This window comes from Chelmon rostratus, chromosome 11 (genome assembly GCF_017976325.1).
Source record: "Chelmon rostratus isolate fCheRos1 chromosome 11, fCheRos1.pri, whole genome shotgun sequence".
In the NCBI taxonomy this organism is placed as follows: Eukaryota; Metazoa; Chordata; class Actinopteri; order Chaetodontiformes; family Chaetodontidae; genus Chelmon; species Chelmon rostratus.
The window spans coordinates 3,430,542-3,454,326 of record NC_055668.1 but is presented as its reverse complement, the minus strand read 5'-3'; the positions used below and the strand labels follow the sequence as shown (position 1 = coordinate 3,454,326).

Below are 23,785 nucleotides of genomic sequence, written 5' to 3'. Positions count from 1 at the left end.
GCGCTGTATTTGTGAGTATGATTTTGAGTGTATTTGGGAGCCCTCCACCTACAGTCCATGCAGAAATGAGAGTCCACTTCATTTTTTCACAAAGTGATCCTTCACATCGCATTTAAGTGTATTCATTTAATAAGCAGAAATAACGGAGGATTCTCCTTCTGTTTCAGCCCATTACCGTGAAAATGACAGCCCAGAAGTCCTGAGAAGTGGCTTTGTGTTCCTGTCAGCTCCATCACGGCGCGGGGAAACAGCTCAGAAAGACAGTGATAAAACTAGTAGATACAGTAACTGCTTTTTAATTTAAAAGGGTTTAAGTGCACTTTTGCAAACTCCAAGAACGGCACCCAAGAGAAGTAAAGATAAAAGATAGATAAACCAGGACAACAGTCCCTTCCTCTGTGTGGGAGCCGCTTCCTCTTCTGGACCCCTGAGAGCAGACCCTTCCCATACACCGCAGCTGTCTGTGTTTTCATTACAGCGGTCACTGTCCTCCCCCTGTCCATGGCTGTCGCCCTCTCTGTGGAGGAGTGGCCTTTCGTCCCACCTTTCCCAGTACTCCATGTGTGTTTGGATTGTCAGTACGTGTTTTCTCTGTTGCGGACGGAGCTGTCTTCCTGAGGTAGTGGTGCGGTCCTCTGTTTTCCCGCCAGTCCTTTTGGGTTTAGTGTTCTGTTGAAGAGGGTAATTCAAGTGTTTGCTCTTTTAGAACTGGCAATAGCATGAACATTGTACTGTGTTATATGTGAGTTACTTCTGCTCAGTAAAATCTTGAATGATTGCTCGCCAACCGAATGCTTGTGTATTTCTTTGCCACCTTCTTGAGAACTTGAGTCACAACAAGAAGTCTGAAGTTTTAAAAACATCTTTATAAAGATGCTGACAATAAAATACTTGTTTTGGAGCCATTTTTATAAAACCAAACATCTAGTACAGTTTCACACAGTAAATTAACAGTCATACATAAGGAGCCTGGTTGCTCTCGGCCTCACACCTGTTTAGGCTGAGCTTTGGGGCCTATAGGAGGGCCTCTCAAGTAGCATGCAGGAATGGGTGTGGGTCTGGCGGCCTCCTCCTCTTTTTCTTCTTCATCCTCATCTTCACTGTCCTCTTTATAAGTCACCACAGGTTTAGGCCTCGGCCTCAGTGATCTGCCGACAGCAGGCAAAACTCCATCATCCCTCTATGAGCAAACAGCAAAAGACAGCAGATCATTACTGACTGAACCGGATTACCTGGTTTCACTGAGTGCAGTTATATGATGAACACGTGTCTGTGTCGGTGCCCTGAATGCGGCCTGATGTAGGAGGTAAATGGCATGTTCTTATCATGTCTCCGAACAGTGCCTCCTGGTAGTGTGTTTTCAAACCATATATTAGCATACAGCACATACCCAGCCCCCCAACTTCATTTCTTCATCTCCAACAAGTACGTCTTCAGGGAATTGGCTACAAAAGAGCTGAAGTCTGAATCAACATTAATCAGTATATCTGGACATGCACCACACCACTGATAGAGCAGAAGTGAAGGTGGAGGTTTCCATTTATTTGCTATTAGCCTTTTCCTGCAGTGGATCCAGCTGGCCATAGTTTTCTCTGAGACACTGAGAGGTTGAAGGTAGAGTCACTGTTCAGCAACATTAGCTGGGGAGAACAGGTTGAGAGCGATCCAGTCGTTTTACAAACCTGCTCCCAAAACTGCTAATCAGCAGGATCATTGCTACATCATATGCATTTAAGTCCGTACCTGATGAAAGTAGCTTTACAATTAGGAGACACTGCCAGCTTCATCATCATAAATTCATCAAAAAATCTTAAATTGATGACATTTGAAAGCAACACAGAGCAGCTAAAACGAACTCACTGTGTGGTTAATATGTGGTTTCAGACCTTACCTGTTGTACCTGAGGCTTAACGGGGGATGGCCCTTTTTTGTGGTGAGCTGGCACTGGTTTAGGCTTCATCTTCTTCTCGTCCTCATCCTCCTCTGCGGGCACAGCCTTGGCTCTGGCGGCACCTCTGGCTCGTCCTGCTTTCTGCTGAGACAACGGTTGTTTGATTTGAACGGCTTATTTTCGCGTCCTCACTGCTGTCGGAGCTTTGTTTTCTCTACCAGGTGCTGCTCAGCTAATGTGTCTTTTAAATCCCCATAAAATCAAACAAATAACTTCAATCAGACGACACTTGAATGTGCTAAAATGTGGGTTTTTTAACTGTGTTTGACTAGTTTCTCTTAAATAACTCACCTCAATACAGAACTATCATCATCAGAAAATAATAGTATATTCATACAACGCCAGTGGGAAATGGTTCAGTGAACATGCCCACTGAATGGCCTTTATCTCGGCTGACATTTACTCTCTTCACTAAACCGCCGGTAAATGGCCACTTCTGTTTATCAAACTGGCCAGCACTTTAGCATGGAAATTAAATGACACAAGGAGAGGAGAGGAAATCAGGAGCATAATTGGAGACACCCTGTGCTGTGGAAAGTGTGTGTCATCAACTTCTTCAAATTGGGCCATTGAGAGGGCGCTCGCTGGGCCCGGGGGGGTCAAGAAGTGATTCTGGTGAATTTGAGGAGAATCACAGTCCTCCTCCAGCTGTAGACCTGCCCACCCTTGCTTGACATACTCATTTGGTGGTGTCAGGGGCAGGTTAACCCTCCCCTTCACTGCTGTCACATTTCTCCACTGTGGGGTTAAGAGACTCGACAGAGGCAGCAGGAATCTTTGTGACCAAAAATCAAGTTGTTGAAGGTTCACCGAATGCAAAACGTGTCAAACGTCCCCCACTGACTGACTGGGTTTCTGTTTTAAATCAACACCTGTGATGAAGTGATTGGAAGCACTTTATTTGAAGGGGAGTGCATCAGACTGACATGACACCTGTCATGAACATGAAAGACTCTTTATGAATGTTGTCATTTAGTCAAATTTAGTCAATTAACCCAAAACCTTAATGACAATTAATGGCAACGGTCATAAACATTCATAAACACGAGGTGATGTTAATGACAGGTGCCATGTCAGTCTGATGGACACCCCTACAAATAAAGTGTGACCAAATGGTTCAAACTATTAATAAATGATCAGACTTTCTGTAGCAGGAGCACATACACACCCTGAAAACATTAACAATAACGGACTGTCCTTATACAACACTGCAGTATGTGCAGTACACACTGGCATTGGCTGTGATTGTTGTCATTTTATTTTATAGTGTGTGCGGGGTGAAAAAAGCTTTTCCAAAACTATGAGGAGAGGGTCGGAAGGGTGTTCAGAGGACAGCCTGTAGTCGCCTCTCACTCACTAACTATGACTGTTTACTTTAATATGGCGATACAGAGGAGCAGACCTTGTGTTGAACCTGGATTTATTTTGATAGCGTAGTGATTATAAATTAATGATTTACAGCATCGGCGCAGCGCAGCGCAGCAGTGGTACATGTAGTGCGGTGTCGCTCAAATGACGACAAAAGAAACAGACAAATCTGTAAATGAGAACAACTACATGGTGACGGTGAGCACGGGGAGTCTGATCAGAGATGAACCAGGCTGTGTGTGGCCTGGTAACAGGTGGGACGTGTGAAGACAACGTCTGTCAGAGAAGAAGAGATTAAGATGGTGTTTCACTGTGGACAGAGGTCGATACAAAAGCAAGCTGGAAATGCTCAATGTGGAGTTTTAAAATGTAGACTTAGTCTAACTAGGCCCCTGACCTTGTCATGTTCTCACCTTTTCCCTGGTGGGGGGATCTTGTACCTTGGTGGCTGACCCCCCCGCTGGTCCAGGAGGCATGGAGAAGTCAAGTCTTCCTGTGACAACACTGGCCAACACATTTTTGAGATGCTTGTAGTCTGGCGTATCTTGGTATTCCAGAGTTTTCACATAAAGGAGGAATGAAGCCACCTCATCTGAAGACAGGAAGAGAGTGAACGTCAAACAACACAGTCCAAGATTTAAGGAAGAAAGTTTGTGTACCACCTAGAAAATAATGGATCGAGCCAGATTAATCAGACCACTTGATAAAACGTGTCATCTGTTGCACCAGCTGTCACTGGTCCATTTTATTAACTGACTGACTATTTTAGACAGGCACTAGCTTCAGTCATGCTGCACCCTCAGTCTGAATCTTTGAGAGACTTGCAGAGAGTCATGCAGCAGCAAAGGCAGGATGAACCCGAAGGTCTCGCAGTCCAGATAATACACTTCCTGGCAATGTATCTCCCCACACAGAGTAGATTAGGCAAGCACACAGCTCCGGATATGCATTGTGTGTGTGTATGTAAGTGTCATACGCTGTCAGCTGCCATGCATCACACACTGGCCAGACGACGTGTATGACACATACTGCGCTAAAACTTGCATCTCATATACACAGACGCAGACACACACATACACACGCACAGTTGATGCATACCCTGGCTCTTATCTGAGGCGGGCAGCCAGGCCTTGTCAGCAAAGGAGCACCCGGTCCCAACCATACATCACACACTAAGCCCTCACACAGGTGTGACCTCTCCTTATAAAGAGGAGAGATAAAACACGACAAACTTTGAAAGGCACGTCAATGGGACAGCTGTTTAATTGGCACAAAGTTATTCAGGGGCTTCAGGTAACCGAGGGAGAGATGGAGTGTTTCATTCTGGGTGGAAAAGCTTCAGCTCGGTGACTTCGGCAGAATGAGGATTTGATCTTCATGTCGTCTGGACCGTTGTTTCCTCGTTTCTACAGACTCTTGGGTGATAATCCATTTTAAAGGTCCTGTTCACGCTAGGTATGTTAAGGCCACATTCACACCCACATTAGCCCAGTGTGAAGAAACGCTGCCTCCTTCTTCATTCTAGAAACAGATCCCACTGCGCTGGGACAGCGAGGGGTGCCGCTGCAGAGGAAGGCGCGGCTTCGTCCAGCAACCCTACTACTGGATCAACTGTTCAACAGCAGCAGGTTCTCCCAACAAGAATAAAACAATCCCAACTAAAATGTCAGTTAACTGCACGCAGTATTCACGTCAGGTCAACCCTACGAACATGATCTTATGCTGAACAGACATGACATCAAAACAATCAGAGTGTGTAAGTAGTGTGTTTTCTTTTGTTTGGCAGGTGAGAACTAGAATCAGCTAATCGCACCAAGGCTCCGAAAAATGCAGACTTCCACTGCACTGCTCTTCCATGACAACTAAAACGTGACATGTTGAAGACACACGTCCTGATTTTGCCGAGGTTGAGGGCGCAGTATAGATCTCCATAACGTTCCAGTCATCAAACGCTCTCTACACTTTGGGGCAGTGACACTGTTAGTGCAGTGCAGTCTATATGATCTGAACTGAAGCTTAGTTTCAGCTGCCAGCTGTTGCGTCGACACAAACTGGCAAATGGAAAACGTGAGGAATTGAAAATGATTTTCATGCTTTACATGATACTCGATCACTTTGTCTTGAATCTGTCTATGCATACAGGGATATCGGTGTACAACAGCTATTACCCACATGCCCTGTGCACGTCAGCCCAGTATCTAAATTAGTCATGGCGCTGGCCTTTACTCTGGATCTCCATTAAAAGAGCAGAAGGTTAGACACAGATTCTTCTCCTCCTCCACGGGCTCGTCGTCTCGTTTCGAAATTCTCAGCTGAACCCAAGAGGAGTAAATGATCCTGTCCTGTAACCTGAAGACGCCCTGCGGACCTGGCTTACCTGTGCTGGCTCCGCTCACTGACAGCTGCTGGACTGACTCTGGCAGATTATCCATCAGTCTGATAGAGGAGTAAAGAAAGATAAAACAGTGAGGGAGTGAGGACAGATACATCATGAGAGATGGAGTTTGAGAGTAAATAGCAGGGTGGGAAGAAAGCAGCAGGAGAAAAAGCTGAAAGCATCTGTCCTAAAGGAAGTTCATACTTCTCTCAGCCATTTTTTTGTTGTAATTATTAGAGGTAGAGCACTGCAGCTGCAGGACTAGCACCCTCATAGATGTTAAAAATCTCTAAAATTGAAGGGTGTGAAGCATCACAGTATTTTATTGCACAAATAGTATTAAATTGAACATCAATCTTAAATGTTATGTTATATTTTGCAGGCTTCTGGTGTTTGTTAAAAGTTATTTAGATTGTAGGAACACCTTAGACATACGATAATTGTCTAAGGAAAAAAAGGGAAATTTAAAATCCTGCATGTGCTTCTTCATGAAGCTCTACATAGTTCTATGCATCATTAATCATTTAAAGGTTTTCTAAAAGTAACAGAAGTAATGGACAGCCGGCTAATGTTTCTGTACTGTAGAACACAGTGGAGGACGGTGGAGGAGCAGCCCATATAGAGCGAGCCACAGCCTGAACCTTTAAGAACCTGTAAGGCAGGGGTCACCAACTACATTTGTCAAAAGGCCAGAACTTATCCTTTCAGGCGGCTATCACCTATACCACAGTCAACCACCAGGAGTGATATTTTGCCTCAACTCAGTTCAAGTAAACTTTATTTATAGAGTACATTACAAACAAACACAGCTGAAACAAAGCCTCTATCGTGGGACTGTCATATCAATCACTGGCTTCTACGCTAATACAGCGTCACTTAGTGGAAGGAGAAGGCCTCTTAACACAGGTAAAGCGGCACTCTCAAAGGCCATGAAACGAAAAGTTGATGCACCAACTCCACAACACTAACAAACAAATGTCTCCTCTTCGCGGTGCTGAAAGCCTGAACACATGTTGGCTGTCTTGTCCAGAGGACTGAGGCACATTAAAGACGCTGGCTGCGTCTGTGCTCACCATGTGAGGCTGCTTCTCCAAAACGAACTCGATAAAAACACACAGGAGGAAGTGACTGTCGGAGCAGTCTGACAGCTGCCAGCCTGATGTGAAGAAGTTGGTGTCAAAGGGGAAATATAATTTCAGCCATTAAGCAGTGTGAGCAGCCTGTTTCAGCCTTATGATCTAATTAAAATTTGATTTGATGAGCTGAACATTATTTGTGACCTGTGTTTTGTTCTGGTACCAGGTTAGTATTTACCTGCTATTTTAAGTTATGCCAGCTGGTTTTTCTACTTTTATTGTATTGACAAGTCTACTAGTTTGAAGCTTGTTGTTGAGACTTTGAAAGAAAAACCAAATGTTAAGAAAGGGCATGAGGAAAAAAAAGAAATGTGAAACAATAAATGTTAAACAGTGCAGTGAGTCTGTCCTCATTTTGGAATGTAAATAGAGTCATAAATGGTGATAGTTCAGTTGCATTTTGGAATAGAGTTGTGGGCTGGACAGTTTGGCGGGCCGGATGCGGATGAGGCCCGCGGGCCGCCAGTTGATGATCACTGCTTTAAGGTTTTGGTTTGTAATGTTATGCCTTGTGTTTCCACTGTATTGCATAAAGCAGGATGTTTTAGATAAATTCATTGTCATTCATTGTGGCAGAGATTTATGCATATGATGGAATTTCTAATTTCTGCTTTGATGTGGTTGTTGACCTGGGAGGCCTCCGAGCCCTTCACACTTGGCATGCTCCATATTGGGAGGTTCTGGGTCCGGAGGCACAGATAAGATGGGCCATGGAGAAATTCCAGACTCCCTTGATAACGCTGACTGAGAAACGACATTGACCGAGAGTTACCCATATTATTTGCCTCCTCCCAGGTGGCGTGGTTCTTGAGGGCTGTAGATGCCTTATTAAGCTGTGTGACATGCAATGATGTTTAAGCTTTTGGTATCTGATTGTCAGTATTTTCATGTGAGAACAACTAAGGCTCAACAAATTCATTATTTTATCCATCAAAGTGAAGAACGACCCGAAGTTTAGTCATTAAAAACATGACTGCTGGCAAACTACATCTGCACTATCATGGACAGTTTTTTTTAGAACCCCAATTAAAAAAGTGCCATTAACATTGACATCATATGTGATGACTTTTAAACATCATCATGAAAAATGAATTAACGGGTGTGACAGAGAGAATTACAAGTGAACAATTGGATGGAGAAACAGACATCTGAATGCTCTATACAGCCATGTAGTTCTCACCTGTGCTATGTTGCTAATTGGTAGAAAACTTTTCTTGCTAACAGAAACACATTTTGAAAATTTCAACACTGCTCCAACTCTGAGTTGCCTCTGCAAAGAAGCTGTTGCATTGTTAACCCAAACAGTACCGCCAGACTCTGTTGTGTATAATTGCACAAATTAACAGTTTATGTTTCATTCATCACATTTCATGAAGTCTCTGCTGTGAAAAGAGTACAAGGGACTATCTACCTGGTCTTGGCCTCCTGGACCTGGGTTGGGTTCTTGAGAACGCTGTCCCAAGGCAGAGACCCACATAACCAGTGAAGAAGACAAAAACCCAAAATCTGGAGGTCACCGCGTCTAGATGGAGCTATAAAAAGACAGAGGTGAAGTGGTCAGAAAAAATAATACATCTAATATTCAGCTTCCATTAGTATTCAGATCTGATTAAGATCTCTAGAGTAATTCCACAAAGGCAGGAAGAAAATAAAAAAGCAGCACTACAAATGACAGTAGTAGTTTTACTTGCATCACAAAGAATCAGTGTACAGTATCTTCAAACAACAGATCTTTCCCCGCAGCAGTCAAGGTTGAACACAAGTACCCTTTCCAGTGTTTCCAAGTTAAAGCAGATTTGTGATTCACAAAGATGAATAAATCAAAAACCCAGCAGCACAGATACTAATTCACACTAACACTATCACCTGTCAATGGGACATTTTGTTTCACTCAACAAGATGGAGACGGTTGCTTGCTTTTGATTTACAGTTTATTTGGATTCAGCTGAGACACAATGACAGTGGGATTACATACTGTAGATGATGAGGACAGTGACAGTCATAGGGGTTTCAAGCTGGGTCTGGTTCTCCCCTTGTCAAGACAAAAAGCACCCTGGAGTACTCTGGGAGACTTTTTTATCTTTTTTTTTTTTTCACATCCAGTAGTTGCCTATATTATAAAACCACATACCTGTGACCTTTGACATGATCCAGACAGAGATAAGAAATATATCCCTTTCAGTGTCTGCTTTTAAAATATAGAAATGTCTGAGGCCAAATACACAACTCATCAACAATGCACTGTTGACCCCTTTCAAGATTGTGTATGCGCATATTCCATTATGACAGTCAGAACCTGAAGCCAATTGTCTGTCTAAACTTGAAAGATACAGAGAACAGCACAATTCCCATCTAATTCTGTTTGAATAAGCAAGACTCCAACCATGCTGGAGGCTCTGTAAGGCTGTAGTGCTCATTAAAGAAAAGCAAAAAGTTGAGATTTAAAGTTTACTTTTGATCGTAAGAGGTTGTGAAGTAAATGTAAAAGTAGTAGTGGTTAGTATTGTAGCTGTTGACCATATGTTTGGAATGTTAGTATGCCAGCATTTGTTAATTAGCATAAACACAAAGTACAGCAGGGGTGCTAGAAGAACCAGCACACAATTCATCCTAAGGGGGACATGAATGTTTTCACCATATGTCATGGCAACCCATCCAATCGTTGCGAGACATTTCAGTCTGGTCTAAAAATGTTAACCTTATGGTGGTGCAAGAAGAAAAGTCACAGCATCACCAAAGTCATTAGGATTCGTCCTCTGGGGAACATGACTGTCAGAACAAAATGTCATGGCAATCCAGACAATATTTGTTGACACATTTCAGTTTGGACCAAAGAGGTGGATAGATCAACTGACAGACCAACCAACTGACATTACTATGCCTAAAGCCATTTTACAACTTTACCGAAAACATTTAGAGGTGGGGGGAGTCATTCTGAAGAAAGATTGCTGAACTTGAAATTCAGTAATCTCCTCACAGTCTTAGTTGTCTGTTCTGTGTGCGCAATGAAAAAAAAACAGTTTTTTGTACACAGCCCTGATTCTTCAAATGGGCAACAAACCAAGTGGCTCTTACCAGGCCACACAACACTTCTCCAGCCAATCAGCAATAGGTGGTGTTCATTCTCAGGCACAAGGGGAGAGAGATGGTGGAATGAGAAGGACAGCAAATCCGGCATGCTAACATGAAATCACACCGTGAAGACTGAGAGATACCAACAATCTTGTTCCATAATAACTCATCCCACCTTTAAAGGGGTGCTCCACTGACTTCAAACATAGTCGATTCACAGGTCTTAGAGTGTTCTACTAAATATGTGAAAAAAATGTTGTATAAATGTCTCTACAGGGAGCTGTGTGAAGTGTTATATATTACATCAAGTGATGCCACTTGAGGCAGCGTCAGTTGGGGTTTTGAAAATTAAATAAATCTGGGGGCGTGGAGTTATGTAGGCCACTATGACCTTTGTAGTTCACTCCTCATTACTGCGGAGTCTGTGGCTCCAGACTCTGTTAGCTGCAACTAGCATAGCACACCTGAATCACACCTGAGTTGCTTTCTTGGTAATGTAGGCACCAGGTTTTGACAAGGAAGAAAAATTCATGATACCCCTGGTCCTGCCGGAGCAATATTTATCTTTTTTTGTCCATTGTGTGTCCCACAATGTTACAGGAGTGCATGCTGAAACAGACGAGTCCTCTTTTAATGCTTTTTTCAAATATGCCATTTGGCAGAACTTGGCAGTTTATGCTGTTTTTCTTCTATGTGCAATGAATGGGAGTAAAGCATTTCCAAATTCTTCATTCTTCAACTACAAAGACAGATATTTCTGCAGAAAGGCACAATTCAAAAGGATCAGCTGTGGCAAAGTGTTTACCAGCACTGGTTGAAGTATGCTTTACACCTCGGTATTTAATTATTAATATATCTAAAAAATACTTCAGCACTTCATGGATTTGATCGACAGGGCAAGTAGAACAGAATCAAAAATGAGGGAATTCTGTATTTGAAGTTGTATGAATGACACCAGTGTGATTTCCCATGGAGAGACTTCTTTAAGAACAAGTCTTGAGTGTGTTTGCATTTTATTGTGAACGTGTGTGATTGTATGGGTCTACATTAATGTGTGAGGTCTATCAATACTTGTCGACCAAGTCCATCCAGAGGGGTCGAGCCCGGGGAGTTTTAGCAACTCAATACTGTAACGGCTGCCACACATCTCTGGAGAAATTACCTATTGACTGGCTCCATCAGAGGGGAGAAATCTCCTCCCTGAGCCACGGCCAGCATTGATCCCCCCCAGCCAATAGGCTGCTCTAAAGAGGAAGCATGGTCACTGCCACACACAACCAGACTACATGGAACGGGTGGGCCTGGGCAGTAATCTGATTATATCTTAACAAATATGTAGTTCATGAAATATTAGTAATCCAAATATTTTAACATAGGTACAGAATATCAAGGGCAGAGTGCAAAAGAAACCAATCACTTCAAGGAAATAAAGGTTGAGTGTTGTGCTGAGTAAAAAACTCAGGACCACTAAACTGCTTGGGCCCAGCATGGAGGCTAAACGATCAATGAGAATGATCAGAATGGGAGAGGTGGCTAAAGACTGGATTTGACACAGACTTTATAGGAAAGGCCATGAGAAGAGTGATGTTAGTTAATGTCCTACCATGTTTGCATCAGAAACCCGACAGCAACTCAACTTATGAAGCCATGTGGGGGTTCTACAGAGATGTTTAAGAGCTTTCTTAAAAGTACGGGACTGAAATGTGTAATTAATATAAAATCAATTCCATCATATCCCCCATGCTTGTGAAGATATAATCACTGTATCATGCCACAGCTCTCATCAACTCCAGCTATCTTAATGGACCTAATGTACACTGCATCACAAACCTGCATGGACCGGCTCTTACCAAACCATTAATAAAGACCATGAGAATTGTGTTTACCTTAACGTGCAACAAGCAGAGAAAGGTTCCTAATCAAACTGTATGATCCGATGCTACAGTCATACTTCTTGCACACAAATGAAAATGACTGTTGTGGACGGACAACTTCTATGTTGAGACGTTGTGATGATGTCATATAATGTGACAAATAGGAGCACTGAGCGCCATGGTCAAACAAAAAGGGGATGTTTTTTTTATTTTTATTTCAGTGAACCTGTAACCATCATCTTCAGGTTAGGAGCATCGTACCAAATTAATCCCACCTGTGGGTGCGATGTGATCCTCCGTACACATGTACACTACACACCCACTGGTGTCACTGACAGAGCCCACCTTCACCATCAAGTGATGATGAATGGTTCCAGGTGCACTTTCATTCATAAAATACATGAACATCCATTGCTGGTTCTGCCAGGTGGAACAGTGAAGTCGGCCCCTGATCACCTCTGTATGTCAGGCAAATCGTGAAAGACATCAACCTATGATTGTGTGGGGTCCAACATGTAATCTGCCATTTGACTGATCGGTCTGATTTCTAGTATGCCGTGTCTTTTTTGCAATACATGAATCTATGATTGATTATGATTACAATAGCAGTGTATCAAACATGAATAAAATCAGAATGCAAACATTTGGAAATGACTTGCATTTACTGAAAACAGTTTTATGAGACCATGTAGTAATATCCTTTATACAACTTTGCTTCACAAAGCAATGAACCTCGCTCCATCCTTGCTTGTGAACGACTGGGTGTTTTTTTTGGAGCCTTCCACAACTTTCCCAGTCTTTTGTTCCTCCTGTCCCATCTTCTAATCAACAAATAACTTGTTGATTAGAAGATGGATTAGGTGTGTGCAGCTTTAGTTTACACCCTACTGTTACAACTGCTTCATTCCTTGTCTTAATGGTTAATCATAGTGGCACGTTAGAGTCTTAGGGTGGCACTAGCTCCAACACCCTCTTCCCTTCTGGACTGTGGATTAGCATGGTTTCCCATCACTAAACTCTGTGTGTTAGTCCAGTGGGGCCTGGGTTTGGCCATGTGGTTGGAGGTTCAAGGTGGACAGGACTTTACAAAGTCAGTGAAACTGATGAGGTAAAACATTAAACATGTTGTCTTTGTACTGTTTTCAATGACAAAAAGGATTAGTAAGTTGTCACATTCTGTTTTGTGTTTAGCAATGTCTTCCAACTGATTTGAAATCTGAGTTGTAAAAGTGACTTGAGTGAACCACTGGATCCCTGTTCGGGGGGGCAAAGCATAGAACTTTAACCAGTAAAACTAGTGTTGAGTTATTTCTTTAACAGTCACTTTTTAAACCAAACAGGTATGCACAAACTTGCAAGAAATACAATATTAAAGGTCAACCATATGTTATGGCCAAATATGAAACTGGCATTTTGCCACAGTACATTTCAATAACTCTGAAAATAGGAGTTAGGACTGCTTGCCCTTGTGGGTGTATAGCATTCACTAAGTCAGTATTACAATGTGGCCTCCTTTTGTTGTAAATAATTACACAACACTTCATTGCTACTGAGAGCCTGTTAAAGTAGAATAAAGATGAAAAATACATGTGTTACTGACACTGGAAAAAGTGTTGCAACTCCCAGAGCACCATAATAGATTAACAATTAAAAAGATCAACAACTACATTAAGCGTTGCTGCCCTCTGTACGTGCTCTGGGCACGTTATCAAAGCTCATAATAGTGTTTTGCGTGTCTGCTCTTCTGTATTTAATGCATTTTGCCCTTATTTGAGGAATGACATGGAGCAGTGCATAGAGATATGCACGTGCATACACAGTTTAACAGCTCTCAAAGGAGGTTGGGCATGCTTGAAAAACATATACATGCACAATATATAAAACAGCGTGCGCATTCACACACGCACACACACACGTTCCCTACATGCTTTAGACAGGGAGACGACAAAGGCGTTGTTGTTAATTATCTCCTATTGTTATTCAGATTCCCTCCAGCATGCTGTAGTGTCACACTCTTAACCCCTCTGTTCCACAGTCTTGTTGTTTGGAGATGGTCTTCTGTCCACTGGACGCCCACTGAACGCTGGTAATTACACCGTTTAGCTCTAGGTTCAAAGGCCTGCCAGGTGGCAGCTGCATTCACCAAACCTCACCATGACAACCTGTCAACATCTTATCATAGGGAAGGCCAAATAAGGGTCAGGTCATCGGGCATAATATTCATGTGCAGTAGAAAAGACTTGTCTTTTTAAGTAGGTGTTAAAGATAACAATAGATAGATGGATAGACAGACAGAAAGATATGTTTTCTTCTCACAGGTGGAGGTTTCTTCAGGCCTTTCTTTGAATGACAAGAGTAATATAGGCAATATAAACATTGATTATCTCTGTCAGGCTTGCAGCACTCTTGTAGCTCCGATAAGAGCACTTGGTGAAAATATATGCTTATGTTACCACTGTATTCTGTCATGTAGCATAGCAAAAAGGTGCATCACAATTTTTATAGCTCACCTTTCTTTGCTCTTTCCCTCCCCATTTGAAAACCTTTACAATTGACATGACTTCCATTTGATAGTTGCTGACAGGACATTTTCTGCCGCTCCTCTACACACTGTGTTGATAGAAACACTACCCGTAGCAATTAGGCAGTCTGAGCCATGCTAACCCACAATATCGAACTGGAGAGTAGTGAGTTGGTCGGCGTGGAGCTCATAGAGGTTATCTGTGGCTCGGGCCTCGCTCTAACCAAACATCAAAGCCCTTAATTAATGGGGGATGAATACACGACGCAGGTTATGACTTCAGCTAATTAGGGAATTGTTAAACAGAGACGGTACCAGGGAATTCAGCAGGGGCCGTGGATGGAGAATCGATGGTCAACGAAGAGAGGGAGCATGTAGGCAATTTGCCAGCTAATGTGTTCCCAATATCAGCCGAGGGAGGCAGATGGTGGCAGGGCGGAGAGACTATTTTACATGTATTGACAAACTAAGACTGCAAATGAAAAGGGCAGAGCTTACAGTAGGGTTAATATACTGTAAAAAATGCCTGAATACTTGCAATTGTGAATACTTGTCATTCTTCCTACACTAAGTAATAAATCACTTGTAATAAAATGTGCAGTCTGAGATCGGCGAATCAACGGGGCATCTTTGTCCTGGTAGTGGTGTGTCCTGGTGTTTTGTCCCAGCAATGCACCTACCAGGACATATATCTGCACCAACTCAGCAAAGAAACACTGTCCCATAACAAAAGAAGGAATTTGAAGGTAAACAAACAAATTTACTTTGGCTGAACTTTAGAATGCATTTTCACATGGAACAAGGACTGTGGACCGTTTCCCCCATGTTTTACAGAGTAGTTGCGTTGAGAAAGAATCAATTCAAAGGCAGTATGGACAGGAGGGGTGATTACAATGACTCAGTCAATCTACATATGGCCTAGAAGTTTCATTTTAAGATTGAAAAAACACACTCACTCTCTAGTCTCTTACTGTATGTAAATCACACACACACTCTAAATCAAAAATTTGTTGATTGGTAGTTTTGGTTTGTACATTTATCAATGAGCTGCTCCTGTTTAAAATCACTGATTGAGGTTAGAGTGTATTTATCATCTGCAATGTGGTGTACTTCCATGTAAAAAGGGAAATTACTACAGGGATCTGAATCAAATCATTTAGACATGATTGGATTGCTCAGAAGTGGGCGTGTCTTAACGAATTAAGTAATGCGATATGGAGCTGTATAGAGATCTGTGGGAGAGACAAGAAGCTAGTGAGCTGCCAAGGACTGTCAGCCTCCTAACATACCTTCATAACCTGCATTAGTCAAAGAGGAGGAGACTTACACAAATAAACTTGACCTCAATGACATTCATTTCCACAGTTTTACTGGTGTGCTCTACCACTGTTGGCAGACAATACAAAGCAGATTCCAAAAAAGTTGGGATGCTGTGTAAAACATAAATAAAACTGAATGTGATGACCTGCTAGTCTTTTTTGAAATACACTTAGTACAGTACAAAGACAATGTTTAATTTTTTACATCATCAACCTTATTATTTTTTGTAAATATCTGCTTATTCTGAATTTGATGGCAGCAACAAGTTTCAACAAGTTGGGACAGGAGCAACAAAAGACTGGGAAAGATGCGAAATGCTCCAAAACAGGGGCGTCTTGATCATCCAAATCCACAGTTCAAAACTAACATTAACAACAGAATGTCAAGAAACGACAGTTTTGACGGTATGTCAACGACGTCTGTGTATTGTCTTGCAGAGATAACTACTGAACCACCTAGCTGCGGCCCGTCCTGTCTTCTAATGACACTTTGCAACTCAAGAGGTGATAGTCCGATAGTATAGCCACCCTTAGTTTTAGCTGGGAGATGTATCCAGGCAGTGAGTTTGCTACATTTCACAAGTGCAACTAGCTACTGACAGCTAGTAGCTACAGCCAAATCTAGCTACAGCAAAGAATGTAGTGAGCAGCAGTTATCAATTACTCAGGTGATATGCTGCCCCCTATTCAACTGGAGCGACCTTTGACAAGTGTCCAATTCTTATTCATTGTACCTTTAAGGAGGGTGGTCCTGATATATCTGGAACATTTCATCAGCTGTCAGCCTGTTTACTGACCAACCTCATGACCCAGCAGGCCTAGGTGTTTTGTGTGAAGTCAGAGAAGGCCTATGCAAACGCGATGGTAACCTTATTAACAATCTCATGCAAGTTTTGCAGCTTTATGGCCAAACTAAATTGCTCATGAAGCTTTCTGCACATTGTGATTGCTGCAACACATAACCTCTGTTGATCAACTAGATTGCCACACATAATATGCAAATCAACTGACCATCCACGTACTCACAACACACTAGTGTTTATCTGCTGATGAATTTGAAAGCTTACCAAGTCCTTTGTGGGCATCAAGGCTGGTGTACTCGATGGTTCCATTATGGCCCTTCTTGGGGTTTTCCTTGTATTCTTTGTGGACTCCATCAGGACAGTACCTGTAGGACAGCCCATAGTCTGCAAGGTAGACCTACAGCACACAACAGGACACGCATTCCTAATTACAAAGCCATTCAACAAATAAAGTGAATTTATCTTGTCCTGTCTTGTGAGAGACATAATCCTCGCTAAAATTAACAGGTGGCAACTGACCATGTGTTAATTTAACAGAAGCATAGCTCTTAACTGCCTCATACACGTACAGTGTATATTCTGTAGAATAGAGCAGCCTCACTTCTATGCACATGCAGGACAATTAGTGGAGGTGTAAAGTGGACTGACCTGTTCAGGGTCTCTGTAACCCAGCATGAGGTTGGCAGCTTTGATGTCAGCGTGGACATACTCATTCTCATGAATATACTCCAGTACAGACACCTGGCACAGGCCAAAAACATAGCACGTACACACAAAATCAACAGTGACAATTATGCAGTGTCAGAGGTATTTTCTGTTCACCGTATGGAGAAGGACCAGTGTCTGTCTGTGGCCTTTGACTCTGTGTTTTCTACCTGAGCTGCTAGAGCTCCAGCTATATCCAACAACTACCAAAAAGAGTCTGCCTTTTGATGATCTCACCAGTCCTTGACCAAGCTGGAGCACAGTGGCCTTCTTCAGTCGACCTCCGTTGCATTCGCAGACTTTCTGAAGATCACTGCCCAGTCGGTCCATGGCCATGAAGCGATACCTGAGTGGGAACAGATCAGAGGTCAAAACCTTTTCTTCTGATTCTGAATAACATATCATCTACTAATGCCTGATGTTAGTGAGAGTACTATAAAGCCAGGTTAACAGAAGAAAGTTTTAATCAGACATTTATAGTTTTTAAACAACCCTGCAAAAAAAGCACTATGGTGGAATTTCACTGTTGACATAATTAGAGACTTCTAAAAGAATAGCAGTATTTAGTAGGACAAGCAGGAAAATAACATCTCATATCAACACGAGGCAGAAAAAGTGAGGAGGGCAAACAAATGTTGTGTCTGAAAATAATGAGTATTGGAAATAAATAACTGGAGTTTGAACCATTTCTGAGGCAACGAGTTGAATGAATGAATGAATGAAGGATTTCTTTCTAATGTACAACCAACAAAACAATGGTCACCTGAAACAGAATGAGTCAACAAATAAGAAAGATTCCACTAAAAGCTAACCTTCAAAGTTACCAAGCCATTACTGATGGCCACTGGGTAAGTGTAGCACACTAAAACAGACTGGCCCTGTTTCAAAAGTCCAACAGATCGTTTAGTTAACATTTCAAATATTTGACATTGTATCGAGGATCTTTTGTTTTGAAGTTCTGCCCACAAAGTCTTTAGGACCCCATTTACACCTGGTTGTAACATGTGATCTATATCTGGATAGACTAGCTGGACAAAGACATTAGATTTACCGCCTTTGTATTCACACCTGGTATTAAGTGCTCAAGTTATATAGATTCTGCCCACATTGGGATTGGATCTCAATATGCAAATAAGTTAGGAAGTCAGACTTCCTAACTAACATGGCACATCCCAGGTCAAGGAAGGAATTGCATGGACAGGTGTATTACTTTTCAAATCACTTTTTGCGAGAGAAGGCTTGCTGGCTACTACATTTAGCTTTTGCTGAAATAGGTGGCCTTTCAACTTGGTGGGTGAATTTTTATTATGTGGTCATAATGTACAAATTGCATGAACACCTAGCTGTGATCTGCTCACAATGCGAGCCTGGCCACCTCTAGATGTGGTCCGATACAATGACACTCCAATAACAATGCATTTTGCGTGCCATCATCAACCATCATTGACATAATTTTTTATCCTTATTCTGATGGGATATGAGAATACAAATCAAATGCTAATGTAAGGTATAAACAGGGTCTGAGAAACTACATCTGCCATTACCACTCGCACCTGCTTACTTTTTCTCATCATGACAAACAAAACTTAAATAAATGCTCCAGTCACATCATCCTCCATTTCAATAAAAACCCCTACTTTAAGCTTCAACACATTAGAAACAAACCGACAGTAAAAAAGTTGATGCTGTTTTTAATTGAGAAAGGGAGCAGACATGTGATCATCTAATCATCTGAAAACATGTTGTGCCGGCTACGTCAATACCTGAGGTCATTATATTCAGCGAGCCCTGATCCCCAGTACATTGGGATGCCCAGGAAGTCCAGTTTCCTGCTTGTTTTCCATTTTTTCACTGGAACAAGATTAGAAGAGGATTAATTATGTCAAAGTGTATATGCACATTTCTATTTTTTACAACCCTGGGGTACTTACAGTGGGATTCTGAAAAGATTGAATTACAGGAGTCAAAACAAAAGCTAAACTAAAACCCAAAACAACAATGGCTCTTGACTTCAACCACTTAGTTGTCCTGACAATGAGCCTGAAGGGAATGGTTGGTGACTACAAAAACTTTGGTGAGAGTCTAATGATTCCCTAACCTTGATCAACCCCCAGTCCTTACTTAAGACGAATCTGAACAGAGGCCCCAAAACTCTCTGAAGAGGAGGCAAATGTTTTGTCCAGAACTCCAGTTTGTCCTTGTAAGAGTAATAATGCATGCATGCAAATATCAATCTTACTGTATTGAGGGTGCAACCACACAACTGCAAATACACACACACAGAGGCCTCAGACAAAGCAGTGGGCCTGGCTCAGAGCTCTATGGCGGCTGGCCTGACTGGCACTCAACCAGGCTGGCAGGTGGTTAGGGGCTCAGTGGAGGCCCAGCCATCATTACGTGTGAGTGGCTTCCTCTCTCTTGCTCCTCTCCAAACGAAGGCGTTGAAGAGCTCAGACAAGCGCAGAGAGGGGGCTAACTGCCACTGAGGTGCATGTTTGCTTTGGCTTATTATTAATTACTGTGCGGCAGGCAGCAAAGCCTCTGTGCTGTGGCCACTTCATCAGTCAAACACACTCGTGCTCCAGCGACCTGCCGGAACGCCGGACGGGTGGTGCTACTCACTGCTCTCTGGTTTGGCTGCCCTCTGGTAGAACTTGAGTTCTGAGAACAGGGGGCCATTCTCCTGGTACTCCTGCACATACAAGGGCACATTCTTACAGATCTGCAAACTATAGAGCGGTGAAAAAGATGACAAAAGTAAAATCAGGTTGGGGGGCACAGAAGACAATTTTAGTGATTTTAATAAGCAAATGAAGTCTTTTGGGGCATTTTGGGATTAGAATACAAGGTAAACAGCATCATATTTTGATAAACAAATACGTTTTATTGCATTTTGATTTTTTTAACGTCAATGTCTAACAGCAGGCAACATGGGCGGCAGGATAAGCTGGAACACTGGTGGATAAAAAGTGCAATATTTGCCTTTGAGATGTAGCGGAGTAGAAGTGTACAGTAGCAGAAAAATACTATACTCGTAGAAGTACGAATACCTCAAATTTGTACTTAAGTAGAGTATTTGAGTAAATGTATTTAGTTATATATATTACAATTATTTGAACAGGGAAGGCCATTGACAGCTAGCTCTCTTTTACAATGGTGCCCTCATAACAACATAACACATAACAAGAAAAACTACAATACATATAAAACAATAGAACTAAATTACAGTACATATGAAGCAGAGGTACACGAAAGATCAACAAGTATCACAGGCCAATGACAACAATATGAAACATGACATCGATCAAAAAAAAAAAAGAGATGAAAAGAGATTTAAATCAACTAAAAGGGATCAGCTCTCTAGTTTTGAGAATTTCTGCAGGTTGTTCCATTTGTGTGGTTCATAGTATTTTAGACCCACTTTCCCAAACTCAGTACAGACATGGTGATGATCGAGGACCAAAATAGTCTTGGAACCTAGGGCAGTGCTAACTTGATTTATAGTTAAGAAGACATGAGCGATACTCAGGTAGTTTACAGTGCTGTTCTCTTCTGGCTGTTAATGACTGCCACCAAACCTTCCTCACACGGTGAGCATTGATGCATTCTAAACTCATCCTCTGTTATGAGCAGGGGACAAAATGATAGACTGCATATAGAGATTAAAGACTGGAAGCAGAAGAACGCATATAAATTACATCTGTGTGGTCCATAATGGGTAAAAAGGTTGATGAGACAATTTGCAGTCTGCAGTTTTGACTAATACATTTCTTGTTGCTATTAAAAAAATGCAAGGTTTCCTTTTAAGGACTTAGTTCATGAAAATGTTTTTTAAAGCACAGCTTGTCATCCAGGCAGAAACCAAGGTATTTACGACAGGATACTCTTTCAACTGGAGTCCCATTAAGTGCAGAATGTTCTTTTCAGTTTTTTTTTCCCAGTGAACAGCACATATTTTTATACATTAACAGTAACTTAGGATCAATCAAAGTCTGCTGTACAGTACAGAACACACAACTCAACTTTTGAACCACCTGAGCAATCAAGGGCACACAGGTACTTTCCACCACTTGTAACTGAGTTGAGAAACAAGTTAGCAAGTTTAGTACAGTTAATATCTTGGAAGGTGCCTTTAAACAGACTGCATGTTTTTCACATTGGTTTGTTCTGTAAGGCAGTGGTTAATGTGCCGTTGCCTGCACTATTTGCTCAGGCTGCAAGTAATCAAACATGACTCATGGCAAACTCTTGCATGCCATGGACAATCACTCGCACGTTAGCCGAGCAAATTAAGTACCACACTGTAGCCTCCTAACATGACAAGTTCCCACATGACAAGTGTAATAATGCACATCAATGTTTAAAGAAAATCAAGTGTTTAACCATGTTAACATGTCCATAAGGGGTTTTTACATGCTACAAGACATGCTACATCATCAGAAAAACAAGCAGTCAACACCATGGCTGAGCATTTACGCCTTGGAACTGCAGCGTACCCATGACAGTCTCAACTCAGGCTCATACAGCCAGGGTTTCATACGTCACATACCTCAGGAACCAATCCTGTCACCTTGTGAGGTGGGGCTTTCCAAGGGGTTTCACAGAGGAAGCCAGGGGGAGCTACGTATCTGTATTTTGCAAGCTAATTTCAGTATTTACAAAATGATGTCATGCTCTGTTTTTGATTACGAGGTTGCAAAAAGAGAAAAAGTGAGTCTTCATGTATTACCAAAGGATCTGTAAATCCAAGTCAGAGAAAACTTGGGTTTGCAATAGCCTCTTTCCAGGGCACTGCTTTGAAAATTTTATACAAAAACGGATTAGTTTTACCACAACACATATACTGAAGTCCAATACTGTTCCATCCATTTATCCTGGGGACACAGCAAGTAAGAGCCAACGTGTCGCTCAACCATAAGTTCATCTTTCTTGTTTTATCTGTTGACTATGTCCAACAAATCTGCAGTATGCTTGATAATGTTAGCCAACGTTAGCCTGCCAAGTTACACAATCATTCATGTTAAATGCTGACAGAAGATTTTATATGGCTTGGGGATGTCGAGTGCAGTGAGGGCATCTTGCAGTGTACTAGCACTTCAACAAGCGTTATTGTGTCCCTGAAGATGGATAGGCTGTCTGTGTGCAGCACAAATGTACTCACCACTTTTATGACAAAGTCAGTGTCTGCCGCAACAGGTCTGTTCACATCCCGGGAGGCTTTGAGACAATAGGAGACAGTGAGGAAAGATGAGAAAAAAATGCAGGCTACAAAGGTTGTGATAGATTATGTTAGATTTTACTCTTGGACTAGATCAGGGACAATTTTTAAAATGCATCAAAGACCAGGAAGATATAAACAAAATGCTTTATTGAGCACTCCTGGATTTGTAAATGTTGGGATTTACAGCTGACTGGAAAGGCCTTTATTGATTAGGGATAGTGAACTGTTACAAAGTACATTACAAGATGAAGAGTTGGCATCCTTGGAGCAATATGTTCTGTTCCAAAGGCTTTGACAACCAGGAGAAAAACAGACCAGAGTAGTGTCTCCCAGAAACAATCTGGTAGAGAAGGTGGAGTTATTCTACTAGTTTGCAGGTGTGCATGTCAATACTTGTGTGAAAGAGTGTGAATGTGCAGTGTGTGTAGGTGTGTACCAAGATAGATCAGTCCAAAGCCACCTTCGCCAATGATTTTCCCCAGCCTCCATTGCTTCCGCTCAGTGTCGGTCAGTACGAAGCCCTCTGGGAGGGGTTTGGGTAACGCCCTCTTTCTTGGTGGTGCCATGAAAACTGAGTTTCAGAGTATATGTGTAAGCACTTACTAGAAAAGCATTTTTCAGTATTGTGGGGAAATGCTGCCCTGCTTAACGTTACTGTTTCTGCTGTGTCTGTAATCCCAAACCTCCGAACAAAACTGCAAGCCTCTGAGACTGTATTTGAAGAAAAAATAATTCAATTGTAGGTGAGCAAACAGCAGACTCGATCACTTATCACAGTCCGCTGGTATAACACTGCTCCACCATGATACTCTACTATTATACTGCTTATGAGCAAAGCACTGTGCATACAGTAACGGTTAACTGTCTGTTATATATGGAAGTTGTGTTACCGTGAGGCATAGTATTTTAACAGCTAACTTATCAAGACTGCTTTTGTAAGCCACACACTAATTTAAAAGTTAGAGATTTCCACAAGTTCGCTGTGACTTCTTCTCATACTGGCTGTAGCTTTCGTCAGCTTTAACAGTGGCTGTTATGGATTAAGTGAATCTCTGGCTGACTATACGCATTACCACAGAAAAGTAGCTAGTTTAACGTTAGTAACATGAAATACAATGAATGACAGCTGAAATAGCTGGTCAGTTCAACGCACTGCAGTCAGCTGACGAGCGGAAGAAAAGAGTTTAAATGACTCTGGTTGGTAAATTACAGGACCACGTCTGGGCAATGTAAGTAAGTTAGCGCCCAACTAGCAGCTACCCTAGCTTCTGAATATGCGAAAACGTTCAAATATGCACCAACCTTCGGAGGGAATCCAAACCGTACGTAGTCTGTTGAGCTTTTTTTGCACAAAAATATATCAATACGGTGTTGTAACTGCAACTCAATAGCGAATGTCTTCCCGAAATGTTTCGTCTACTTCACAAGTTCCTCAGTG

The 23,785-nt window shown here is 42.0% G+C and overlaps 2 protein-coding genes across 3 annotated transcripts in view; one reads left to right on the top strand and one right to left on the bottom strand.

Moving 5' to 3' along the window:
- Positions 1-780, top strand: part of fancl (FA complementation group L) — a 33,268-nt gene extending 32,488 nt beyond the window's left edge. The window contains exon 14 of the mRNA XM_041947221.1: positions 168-780. Coding sequence (XP_041803155.1) covers positions 168-203 — 36 coding nt within the window. The 3' untranslated portion in view covers positions 204-780. The remainder of the gene's footprint in view (positions 1-167) is intronic.
- LOC121613666 (serine/threonine-protein kinase VRK1-like) lies at positions 281-23,785 on the bottom strand. Of its 2 annotated transcripts, none has more exons than XM_041947219.1 (14): positions 23,650-23,785; positions 22,784-22,918; positions 22,288-22,343; positions 19,749-19,818; positions 18,890-18,977; positions 17,364-17,472; positions 17,070-17,162; positions 16,686-16,818; positions 8,244-8,364; positions 5,697-5,755; positions 3,733-3,911; positions 1,892-2,035; positions 992-1,180; positions 281-669 (listed from the first exon to the last, which is right to left on the bottom strand). In XM_041947219.1, the coding sequence occupies exons 2-14, from the start codon at positions 22,911-22,913 to the stop codon at positions 301-303; spliced, it is 1,740 nt and encodes a 579-aa protein (XP_041803153.1). In that variant the 5' UTR covers positions 22,914-22,918; positions 23,650-23,785; the 3' UTR covers positions 281-300. The 2 variants fall into 2 exon arrangements, with proteins under 2 accessions (XP_041803153.1, XP_041803154.1); XM_041947220.1 differs by having other exon boundaries at positions 1,892-2,032.